At 43.7% G+C, this 12595-nt stretch overlaps 1 protein-coding gene across 1 annotated transcript in view; it reads left to right on the plus strand.

Moving 5' to 3' along the window:
• Nucleotides 1-12595, plus strand: part of TUBGCP2 (tubulin gamma complex associated protein 2) — a 74024-nt gene that overhangs the window by 25103 nt on the left and 36326 nt on the right. Inside the window, exons 7-10 of the mRNA XM_030203196.1 lie at nt 972-1171; nt 1267-1456; nt 4694-4839; nt 11864-12044. Of these exons, the coding sequence (XP_030059056.1) occupies nt 972-1171; nt 1267-1456; nt 4694-4839; nt 11864-12044 (717 nt within the window). The remainder of the gene's footprint in view (nt 1-971; nt 1172-1266; nt 1457-4693; nt 4840-11863; nt 12045-12595) is intronic.

A 12595-nucleotide genomic window follows, 5' to 3' on the forward strand; every position in this document is an offset into this window, starting at 1 on the left:
GCCTCCTCATATGTTGGAACCAAAGTTTCTAGTACACCTCTTACTCTTCATTTTTGGGTCACAGCCGCAGCGTCATCTCTGACCCTACAGTGGTGCATCATAATGATGCACTATGTACTTTCAGCTCAGGTTGTGACCCCAGACATGGCGTGCATAACCCCATTTGGGGTCACAACCCATAGTTTTGGAAGGCCCTGTTCTAGTTGAGGGCTGGTGAAGGATTTTGGCAGGTGTTAGTCCTCAGCTTTATCTAAGACTTTCCTTCCCATCTTTCCTCTGCTGATTGCTCTACTATATCTGATCATCCATGAAAATAACGATAGCAAGAATACAAAACGTCTTACAAACTTTACATCACATATGCATGCATTTGCACAAGTGTATATTCATTTATACCAGTTTTATCTTATAGACCATTTATTTAGGACTAAATTATACTGAGGTTGTATACCAAGGATTGTGTAGCAAAGATTTACACTTTCTCACTCATTCTGTAACTTGGGGCCTATATTTACATGCTTAGTGTGCACATAAGTTATAGAATACTAGCCCTTACGCATAACTTTAGCATGCAGCTCACTTTGTAAATGCAGGGGTGCGTTCACAGGCTGAGGTGGATGAGTTTGTCCAACATTTATGTGCGTAACTTACAGAATATCATTGCATAAGTGCTGCACTTTGATAAATAACTTACACCTTTTTACGCCTTCTATTGACGCAGTGTAAGTGGACATGCCTAAATATAGGCGTGTAGATGCTTTTATAAAATTATTGCTCAGCACACTGTAGGCAGCAAATTTGAATTTGTGAAGTGCAGTTATAGAATTGCCCCTTTGGTCTCTCATCTTCTTTATAATGGGTCTATGAGAAGTTAGTGGCTCTGAAGCCACTTGATCATTAGCTTACAAGAAAAGTAAAAGATACCACACAATTAATCTTCATACAATAACATTTATTTCCTTTATTTTTAGGTTTGTTGAAGAAAAATCTTCATTTGAGTATGGGCAAGTGAATCATGCGTTAGCTGCAGCAATGAGAACTCTCATCAAAGAATATATGATTCTCATCACCCAGCTAGAACATCTTCAGAGACAAGGACTTCTCTCATTGCAGAAACTGTGGTTTTATATCCAGCCAACCATGAGAACAATGGAGATTTTAGCATTACTCAGTGAGTCCAACTGGCCTCTACCTGAATTCACTAGCCCTGTCCATTTATCTTTTGCATGCTAACAAGAGCGATCTTTCTTCTTCTTTTTTTTGTAGCCACATCCCTAGACAAAGGAGAGTGCATGGGAGGTTCCACCTTGAGCCTCCTTCATGACAGGACCTTTAATTACACTGGGGACAGCCAGGCTCAAGAACTGTGTCTCTATTTGACTAAAGCAGCCAGTGTTCCTTATTTTGAAATTCTGGAAAAGTGGATCTACAGAGGCATCATCAATGATCCTTACAGGTCTGTCAGTAAAAGAACAAGCAATATGTGTATTGGTTCCTTGTTTTTTGCTTTATATACTACACTCCCTCATTGTACATACTTACCAAATCTGGTAAATAGCATATGCATCAGATGTATTTAAGGGGGGAAGTTTTCAAAGGGATATCCACAGGTACACATGTGTTTGTGTGTGTGTGAGAGAGAAAGAGGGAAGGTGAATCCTGTTGAAAGTTGCCCACTCCATGGAAAGGAAAAAGGGCAGTGGTGAGGTTAGGGTGGTCTTGATGAAGTATGTGTAAAGGCTTCATTTTGAAATTGCAACATGTTCTTTACTGCATGTATTTTGCACCTGCAAAGAATCCCAGTGTCACTAGCTATCGCAGGATTTTCAAAGGAGAATTCTGTGGCGAGTTTCCCTTTGAAAATTGGTTAGCAGACTTGGCAGTAAGATTTGTTGACAGCTAGCCTGTTATAAAATTACTTTGTATGAAGACTCTTTCAGTTTTACTGTGCAGTTTGAGCAATTCCAATAGAACAAATGCTGGATATAAAGCAATACATTTGTTATTAGATTGATATAAAAAATGAACACATCATAACTCACAAATATTAGTTAGATGTTACAGCTAAAAAAAGTTGAGTAGTACCTGTCCATACAGTGCTGAAAAAAAGTTTATGAACTCTCTGATGTGGTTTGTATTTTAGCACAATTTATACTCAAAAGCTTGATTAGACTCTAATCTAAACCCTGTTGAGAGAGAAAGATCCTCTTTGAATGAGTTGCTCATTCATGTAGAGTTATTTTGATTTACTTATTCAAAAAAAATAAATTCAGTAGTAAGTATCCTTGTGAGCTCTTCATTCTGTAACTGGTTGCATGTCCTTGAGTAGCAGTAACTTCAGCTCTCAGATTGCTGTTGAAGAATTTTGGCTCATTCTTTTATACAGAATTGTTTAAACTTTGGTATTTGAGGGCTTTTCATTACCACCTTGCTTCAGGTTCAACTTGGTCAATCCAGAACACACAGATTGTTCATTCATTCTGTGATAAGTTTTTCTTGAATATTTATGGTTGCTGTCTTGCTGCATGACCCACTTTCTGCTCAGCTTCTGCTCATGGACAGTGGCCTGACATTCTTCTGTGGAATTTTGTAATATAAAACAGTGTGGTTGCTGTGTTCGTCCACCTTATAGGTTAATAGAAACAAAACAAAAAGGAAAAAATGGAAGGTGACTAACAATACATTTTGACTAGTTTTTGAAGGCCAGATCCTTCTTTCTGACCTATTGCTTGAGGGCATCGGGAAGCCAGTTAAGGCCTTTCCTGCCACAGGAGGATCAAGGACACAATCATGGCAAATGGGACACACCGCACATGGGCTTGAAGGTGGATAGGTTTATGGCCAGGGTCTATCCACTGACCATAGAGGAGAAGGATAAACTACAGCTGCCCAATATGGACACCTTAGTATCGGCTGTTACCAAGAAGGCAACCATCCCAGTGGAAGGAGGCACAGCTCTTGAGGACCTGCAGGACTGTTGTACGGTGCTGCTGCTGAAAGAGTCTTACAAGATCTCCGTGCTTTCTCTGCAGATGTCAGTTTGTAGAGGTTACATTGCATGAGCTACTTCACTAGGCTTCTCTGAAAGATAAAATGCTTAGAGCAGGTTTCCTTCTGGCAAACTGCTCAGCTAGGAGGTGATAGCAAAAGGACAACCGTGATCTAGCTGGTTCCCTCTTTTTTTTCTGAAGACTGTTTCCCCCTTTCACATGCATCAGTCAGTCTCCCTGGCTCTGTTTCAGAATCTAAAGGATCATGGTGGTTTGATGGTCCTGCATCAATTAGATATAGAGCAGGTTTTGCAGACTTTTTAAAAGAGGATTCCAGATTTCCAGAAGTCAGATCATCTTTTCATCTTCAGTGAGCCCAGGATGGGGAAAGAGGCATCTAAGGCAACGGTAGCCTGATGGGTTAAGGAAGCTATCGTGTTAGTGTATGATATATGCCAACGCAATGTGTTCCTTGGTTTGAGAGCTCATTTGACTAGGGCACAGACTCCATCCTGGGTAAAGTATAGTTTAATGCTGGCTCAGAAGATCTGTGAAGTGGCCATTTGAGCATCCTTGCATTCCTTTGCTGGATGTTCAGGCATGGTAGGACTAGGATTTTGTAGCATGTATCAGGCAGACTTACCAGGCTCCCACCTACCTTATTCATTACTTTGGTACTTTCCAGGCATCTGGAGTGATTTGGAGGAACAAAGGGGGAAGGGACGTAGCACTTAGTTGATAATTTTCTTTCCTTCAGTCTCTCTGGAGCCTAGCCCTTAGTTGGGGGGGGGGGGGGGGGGAGGTGCCTGTAGGTCAGTTTGTGTCTCTACTTGTGTAGTAAGATGAGGCTATAGCAGAAGGATTGCTAAATAGGTTAAAAAAAAAAAAAAGGGAAAGTTCTGCCGTTTTGCTTCTTTGAGCCAAATTCAGGCTTGTTTTCAGTTGTTTCTGTTGCCCGCTGTTTCTCAAAAGGAGTTATTGGTAGTCTACTTTGTTCATAGAAATACTAGCTGGCTGTGGACCAAACAGGTCCCTATATAGAACGACGTCGTCAAACCAGGGTTCTCAGTTTCCTTAGGCTGGCAGGGGAGCATAAATCCATGCATCTGGACTGGTCTAGAAGGATTTGAGCAAAGAAAATGGCAGGTGCAATCTAATTTTCTCCTTGATTCACACATCCTAGTTTGTACTAGAAGGGTGTTTTAAACTTATCAATTCTAGCTTTGTTGATATGGACTGGTGTGCCTTACCTTCAGTTAGGAAAGAGCAAGAGGCATAGTCAGACCTCAATTTGGTGAGCCCAAAGTGTGTGTGGAGGGGGGCACACTTTGTCCCACCTCCCTGTTGCTCTCGACCCCTTCTGTAACCTCACGTACCTGGGCTGGCTGGGGTCCCAGTGGTGATGATTTTGTAAAGCAAACAGAGAGTTTCAGCCATCTTCAGCAGTAGACCTGTGTGCCAAATAATGTCATAAGCTGCTGTGAGATGATGCTATGAAAGAAGTAGTTGACACACATACTTTTTTTTAAAAAATTTTAACACACACAAGCATAAAATCTTGACATTATAAGAGTGAATGAACATTTAAAACACAACGAGAATAATTGCATACTAAGTAAAACGCTCATATTTTATAAGCAGTGTGCTTTATGATTTTTACAATTGTGTCATTGTCTCTTAGAAGCCCTTGTTTAATTTTTCAGTGAGTTCATGGTAGAAGAACATGAGCTGCAAAAGGAAAAAATCCAAGAGGATTATAATGATAAATACTGGGATCAAAGGTATACTATTGTCCAACAACAGATTCCATCCTTCCTCCAGAAAATGGCAGACAAGATACTTAGCACAGGTATGGTTCATAGCATTTCACCTCTTAATAAAATGCCTAAAAGTATTCTCCATCATCTCCATCATTAGCACATATTTAGGGCTCCTTTTACAAACCCATGCTAGCAGTTCCGGTGTGGTAAATGCAGTGAAGCTCATTCAGTTCCTATGGGCTTCATCGCATTTGCTGCCTCAGAATCGCTAGAATGGCTTTGTAAAAGGAGCCCTTAGTTTGTTATCACTCCTTTAAGATTTAGGGGAAGTGGATGCCTCCATTTAGGTGCCCCTGTGCTGTGAAGTATTCTATAACAGCTTCTAGGCATCTAGATTCTGGTATAGAATACTAACATAATTGGTATTGGCGCATCTTACATTTATGCACCCACAATTAAACCAGCCGTAGATCTGGCGTAAATGCAAGCATGGACACGTGTAACTTACAATATTCTGTAAGTTAGTTGAGTAAGTGGAATCCCGCCTAGGAACCTAACATTTGCACGGTATGCCACTTCATACCTGTCATTATAGAACAGCGCTTAGGTGTCCTGATGGCACTTTCACAGGTTGGTGTACACCTATACACATTCAACACATATTAAAAAGAATTTATTAAACCAAATATGTGAAACAAGCCAAAATTATCCAAAAATTGGGGAGAATTCCCAAATGGGTCAAAGTGTACCAAACATTTTTACCTTTTCACAAACCTAGTAGCTAGATTTGAATGTTACATTACGGTAACATAGTAATGAAGTTGGTTACCTGAAATGTGTACTTAACAGAAGTTTTGTCATTTTTTAAAATCTAAATATTTGTTAATCTAGGAAAAGTGTATATATGTGAAAATGTATATTTAGGACACTATTTAGAAAAAGTAGTCTTACATTTTTCTAAATACTTAGGTCGGCTTATTCAAATTATGTGACTAGATATGCTGCTGTCTCAATGTATAGCAACTGAGAGTCAGATAATATAATAATAGTGAATAGCTTACAATAAACAATGTTTTTTGAATTTGCCAAGGAAATTATATAGAAAGTGCCGAAGGGCACCACCGTTGTATAGAGTGTAAGGATTCAGTACTTATCAAGTATAGTAAACTCCGGAATTCGTTGCCAGAGAATGTGGTAAAGGCGGTTAGCTTAGCGGAGTTTAAAAGGTTTGGACGGCTTCCTAAAGGAAAAGTCCATAGACCATTATGAAATGGACTTGGGGGAAAATCCGCTATTTCTGGGATAAGCAGTACAGAATGTTTTGTACTTTGTTGGGATCTTGTCAGGTATTTGTGACCTGGATTGGCCACTGTTGGAAACAGGATGCTGGGCTTGATGGACCTTTTGGTCTTTCCCAGTATGGCAATACTTATGTACTTATAGTGGCTCAAATGGAAATAATTCAATTCACCAAAATGACTGTAAGGCTTTGAGTACTCAAAAGTTACCCCAAACACTGGCAGCACTTTGTTTTAGGAGAATCAGAATTTGTGTTGATGTTGTGTGGAACTAGAGGGAGTGAATTTGGAGACTCCTAGTTAGTTCTTTCCTCACATACAAGCAACTATATGGGATACTTCTGATTTTAAGACAGTCAAGCTATTTAGGTCAGACTGGAAGAGATCCATCTTTAGGCACAATTGTCTTAGAGCTGTCATGTCTGCCTCCCTGGACAATCTAGGTGGAGTTTGGGTACATCACACTTGTCTAGACTGGGCTGCCATCCTATATAATAATTCTCACCTCCAACGTTCTGTGCTTGGGACCGTGGCTCCTTGGCTGGAGGTGGTCTGTGAGGCAGACACGCACTGACGTCACTGACGTCAAAACAGCTGATTGCAAGGCAAGGGGAGGAGTAAGTTTCCCTACTCCTCCCACTGCCTCGGAATCAGCTGTCACCCCCCCCCCCCCCCCCCCGCGCTATGGCCCCCTCGAAACCCACCCCCTCCCGCGAACCTGTCGATCCCCCCCCGGCCGGAACGCCGAAAACTGCCGCCGCCATTGTTGTACTACCTTCCCTTCCCGTAGGTTGTTGAATCATCTTAGAAAGTTTAACTCCGTGCGTCTGACGTCAGACGCACGGAGTTAAACTTTCTAAGATGATTCAACAACCTACGGGAAGGGAAGGTAGTACAACAATGGCAGCGGCAGTTTTCGGCGTTCCGGCGGGGGGGGATCGACAGGTTCGCGGGAGGGGTGGAAGAAAAAAAAAAACGCATGTTGGGGGGAGAGAAGAGAGTGGCCAACCACAGCATGGATGCGAGCGGGGGGGGGGGGGGGGGGGGAGAGGCCGGCCCAGGCTGGCACATGGGAGAGAGAGGAGCATGGATGCGAGGGGGGGGGGGGTCATGGAAGGGAGAGAGGGGACTTGCTGGAAAAGGATGAATGGAGGCGGCAGGGGACAGAGGAGCATGGATGGCCATGGATTGGGAGGGCAGGCCTCAGGGAGAGAGGACAATTGCTGGATAGGGAAAATGGAGGGGCCAGGTGACAGATGAGCATGGATGGGCATGGATTGGAAGGGCAGGACTCAGGGAGAGGGGAATTGCTGGATAGGGATGAATGGAGGGGACAGATGGGCATGGATGGATATGGATTGCAGGGTGCAGGCCTCAGGCAGAGAGGGGAAATGCTGGATAGGGAAAAATGGAGGGGCCAGGTGACAGATGAGCATGGATGGGCATGGATTGGAAGGGCAGGACTCAGGGAGAGGGGAATTGCTGGATAGGGATGAATGGAGGGGACAGATGGGCATGGATGGATATGGATTGCAGGGCAGGCCTCAGGCAGAGAGGGGAAATGCTGGATAGGGAAAAATGGAGGGGCCAGGTGACAGATGAGCATGGATGGGCATGGATTGGAAGGGCAGGACTCAGGGAGAGGGGAATTGCTGGATAGGGATGAATGGAGGGGACAGATGGGCATGGATGGATATGGATTGCAGGGCAGGCCTCAGGCAGAGAGGGGAAATGCTGGATAGGGAAAAATGGAGGGGCCAGGTCACAGATGAGCATGGATGGGCATGGATTGGAAGGGCAGGACTCAGGGAGAGGGGAATTGCTGGATAGGGATGAATGGAGGGGACAGATGGGCATGGATGGATATGGATTGCAGGGCAGGCCTCAGGCAGAGAGGGGAAATGCTGGATAGGGAAAAATGGAGGGGCCAGGTGACAGATGAGCATGGATGGGCATGGATTGGAAGGGCAGGACTCAGGGAGAGGGGAATTGCTGGATAGGGATGAATGGAGGGGACAGATGGGCATGGATGGATATGGATTGCAGGGCAGGCCTCAGGCAGAGAGGGGAAATGCTGGATAGGGAAAAATGGAGGGGCCAGGTGACAGATGAGCATGGATGGGCATGGATTGGAAGGGCAGGACTCAGGGAGAGGGGAATTGGTGGATAGGGATGAATGGAGGGGACAGATGGGCATGGATGGATATGGATTGCAGGGCAGGCCTCAGGCAGAGAGGGGAAATGCTGGATAGGGAAAAATGGAGGGGCCAGGTGACAGATGAGCATGGATGGGCATGGATTGGAAGGGCAGGACTCAGGGAGAGGGGAATTGCTGGATAGGGATGAATGGAGGGGACAGATGGGCATGGATGGATATGGATTGCAGGGCAGGCCTCAGGCAGAGAGGGGAAATGCTGGATAGGGAAAAATGGAGGGGCCAGGTGACAGATGAGCATGGGTGGGCATGGATTGGAAGGGCAGGACTCAGGGAGAGGGGAATTGCTGGATAGGGATGAATGGAGGGGACAGATGGGCATGGATGGATATGGATTGCAGGGCAGGCCTCAGGCAGAGAGGGGAAATGCTGGATAGGGAAAAATGGAGGGGCCAGGTGACAGAGGAGCATGGATGGGCATGGATTGGAAGGGCAGGACTCAGGGAGAGGGGAATTGCTGTATAGGGATGAATGGAGGGGACAGATGGGCATGGATGGATATGGATTGCAGGACAGGCCTCAGGCAGAGAGGGGAATTGCTGGATAGGGATGAATGGAGGGGCCAGGTGACAGAGGAGCATGGATTGGACTCACACTTTCACTCTGACTCTCAAACAGTCACTCTCACATACACTCTCCCAAACATACACACTCCGAGGAAAACCTTGCTAGCGCCTGTTTCATTTGTGTCAGAAACGGGCCTTTTTTACTAGTGGATAATAAGGAAGGTGAAATTTTAATTTCTTTTTCCTTTAATCCTAACAGAACCCATACAGAGAAGCCACAGCAATCAAGAGCTCACAGACTAACAAGTTCTTAAAATGAACATAAATGCATTGTTGCTTGCTCTGAAGTTAGTTATTTGGAACTTATCTTACTTTTTTGATTTAGGATATTATCTTGTGTCTGGGTTACTGATGAAGGAAAGGTTTTTTTTTTTGGCAATTTTAGTATTTTTAGAAGCTCAAACAAAACCGTTTTGCTTTTGATGGTTTTTTAACATGAGGTTTTAGCTTTGACCTAGGTATACTAAAGAGCTGAAGGCAGCACCAGTCCTCTGTAAGAGAATAAAGTCAGCTCTTGGCTTTTTGCTCTGTCTCTCTCTGCTGGCAGTGACGTAACCAACTTATCTAGGTTGCTTTGGCAGATCTAAAGGAAAAGTAAGTTTAAATTTTACCTTTATTAAGCCCAATATTGGAGAACTAGAAAAAATATCTTTAAAGGTCACCTGAGTCAACTGTGACAAGGTTGTTAGGGAGGAGTGGACTTATGCAAATTGTATCTTTCTGGAACATTGAGAGTTCAGAAACCATTTTGAAAAGACCATGTAGTCAAAAGAACCCATTCAATGAGTATATCCCAAGTATATGACAGGGAATTTGAAGGTCCTGTCACAATTAGTAGTCTAGATCTGTAGCTGATATCTGAGGTATGTGGAAGAACCTGTGTGTATTGTCAAAAATGTCAACAAACATGTAAAAAAAATGATAGAATGCCCAGAACTAAAATAATCAAAAAAGCATCTGCACTCTATTTCTATTGATTCTATCTGGTTGCAAGAATTTAGAAGATGATTCTGTAATAGTGTGCCTATTCTATAATACTAGATTAACAAATTAGGTCTATACACTTACTCCAGCCACGCTGGTGTGTCTAAATACTAGAGATACACGTATCACAGGGGCCCTTTTACTGATAAAAAGTGGCCTGTGCTAGTTTGGATTCGTGGAGTTAGCGTGTGCTGGGCCATTTTTTTACCACAGCAGGTTAAAAGGCCTTTTTTTAATGGGGCACTAAATGGCTGTACGCTAATATTAAAAGTAGTGTGCTGCTGTTTACTGCCTGAGACCTTCGTGGTAAGGGCTAATGCGCTGTTCCTGCAGAATTCAGACAGCTTGTGTTAAATGTGTGCACGCTCTTGATTACCACCGGGAATGCCCCCCCTGCGGTAGAAAACAGAAAATTATATTCTATCGCAGGAAACAGCACACGCTAACTTCTGTCACAGGGTGCCCACTGTACCCTGGTTGTAGTGTTGATTTAGCACAAGCTACCCGCTTCTTAGCCCTACCATGGCTTAGTAAAAGGGCACCATTATTTCCAATATGTAGCTTCCCATTATTTTAGAACCAGTGGGATAGTTGTGACCATCAACCAGCAGGTGGAGATAGAGAACTGAAAATTGAGCTGAGATATATCTGTCTTGGCATCCAGTCCAGCTCCTCAGTATTTTCTGTCTTCAGCAAGTAGATGGACACACTTTTCAGCCCTGGTTCTGAGTGCTTTGCTCCTGGTCCAGTTGGTCAACTAGTTCCCAGTTGAACTTTGCAGGTGACTTGAGTCTGGAGGTCTTCAGGTCCCTCTGTGGTGCCCTATGAATTTACTTCTTTCTCTCCTATTTCCTGTGGAGCTCTCCTTTTCCAGCACAACCACCTTAAAATAAATAAAGGAAAGAGGTCTGCTGGAGAGCATGGGACAAAGTATCAGTTCTGAGCCTTACTCAACTGGGGTAAGACTTGTGGAGACTGTGAGCTTGGGGGGAGCATCTGGCAACAAGTCCAACTAAAGTTTGACTTTGAACCTCTGGGAGGGCTGCAAGTTCTAGATGGTGCAGGGAGGGATCCTGACTCAGCGCTTGGAAAACATTGTGCTGTACTGGTAACAGTCGGGATGAATGGAAACTCCCATAGAGGCAGGTAAGCGATGTTTTCACAGTGGGACCCACCAGCTGGCGTTGGGCGTTGCAATGTGTGCAAGCAGGGAATCTCACGGGATGAAGAGGAAACAAGTCAGCAGCTGCACATCTTCGGATTCAGCACAGCATCTGAATATACCAGGGTCTTTGGACTCTCTGGCAAGGCTGGTGCACAGTTTGTTACAGGAGGATGTGGGAATGGGCACCATTTTGTTGGGGCCGACTGGCACAGAGTAGCAGACTCTGGCTGATCACGTGTGGAGCATAGCCACCGTTGTACAGCCTCAGGGCCTCACAGAGCATTCAATTGCAGATAATACTGGACAAAAATTCAGCGAGAGAGGAATTAACTATAGTGCTAGTAATGAGCTGAAATGAGCTTAACTAACCTAATCATTAAAGAGTGTGTGGTGTCAAGTACGTAGCGTTCTTTTTATTTTTTTACTGTTTAAAGTGGAGAAAAGGACCTCAGTAGTCACAGCATGGCAGCAGTGTACTGAATGCACTCGAATGCCAGCGTTTTGACTCCGTTTTTATCACTGGTCAAAAAAACTCCACTTGTGTGTAAATAAGGGCTACATAAAAGGTTAACTATACCCTGTAAGCAATGATCTGAATCGTGATGCTAACCTTGAGAGGTTTTTTCCTGTGATTACTTTTTCACTGTGAGCCCAAATTATTTTTGGTTTACATTAACTAGGCGGAGCCACAGTTGTTTGAGGTTTTCCTCTCATTTTCATTATAAATCCTAGCACACAGTCGCGGCAAGTGTTCACTAGAGATTCACTCAGCACATTGTTAGTGCATATGCTAAACAAATATAAATGCACAATCATGTGATCCACATGTGCAGCTAGTGAACTGTCATTTGTGACACCTGTTATAGGTTGTTATTATTTTTGTAGGAAAATACCTGAATGTTGTTCGAGAATGTGGTCGTAATGTCACCTGTCCTCTTGCTAAAGAAGTTATCTATACCCTGAAGGAGCGGCCATATGTGGAACAAATAGAGAAAGCTTACAACTATGCAAGCAAAGTTCTTCTAGAATTCCTGATGGAAGAGAAAGAGCTTGTAGCACACTTAAGGTATAGATTGATATTCATTATTTCTTTTACTAATATAAATCTTATATTAGGAACTGGATAAAAATGCTTGACATGAAGAGGAGTTCACATCATCCACTGACCTAGTATCTTTATTCCCAAGCAGTTTCTATTTTGAAATTAGCTGTAGTTTCCCATTGGGACCAGCTAAGCAAAGACTGCTCTGATAGGTTCAAGATGTCACAGGGTCCACTGTGCACCATGACACCATATTAACGCCCTAGGTTTTCTCTTTTACACACTTCTGTTTTATGAAGCTTTTGGCTTCATCTTCATATGTGATTGGCAAATATTTTATTTTTTTTATTTTTGTTACATTTGTACCCCGCGCTTTCCCACTCATGGCAGGCTCAATGCGGCTTGCGGCTTCCATGGGGCAATGGCGGGTTAAGTGACTTGCCCAGAGTCACAAGGAGCTGCCTGTGCCTGAAGTGGGAATCGAACTCAGTTCCTCAGTTCCCCAGGACCAAAGTCCACCACCCTAACCACTAGGCCACTCCTCCACTTTGGTGTTTTCTGAAATGGTATGTTCT

Source organism: Microcaecilia unicolor, chromosome 5, assembly GCF_901765095.1.
Source record: "Microcaecilia unicolor chromosome 5, aMicUni1.1, whole genome shotgun sequence".
Lineage (NCBI taxonomy): Eukaryota > Metazoa > Chordata > Amphibia > Gymnophiona > Siphonopidae > Microcaecilia > Microcaecilia unicolor.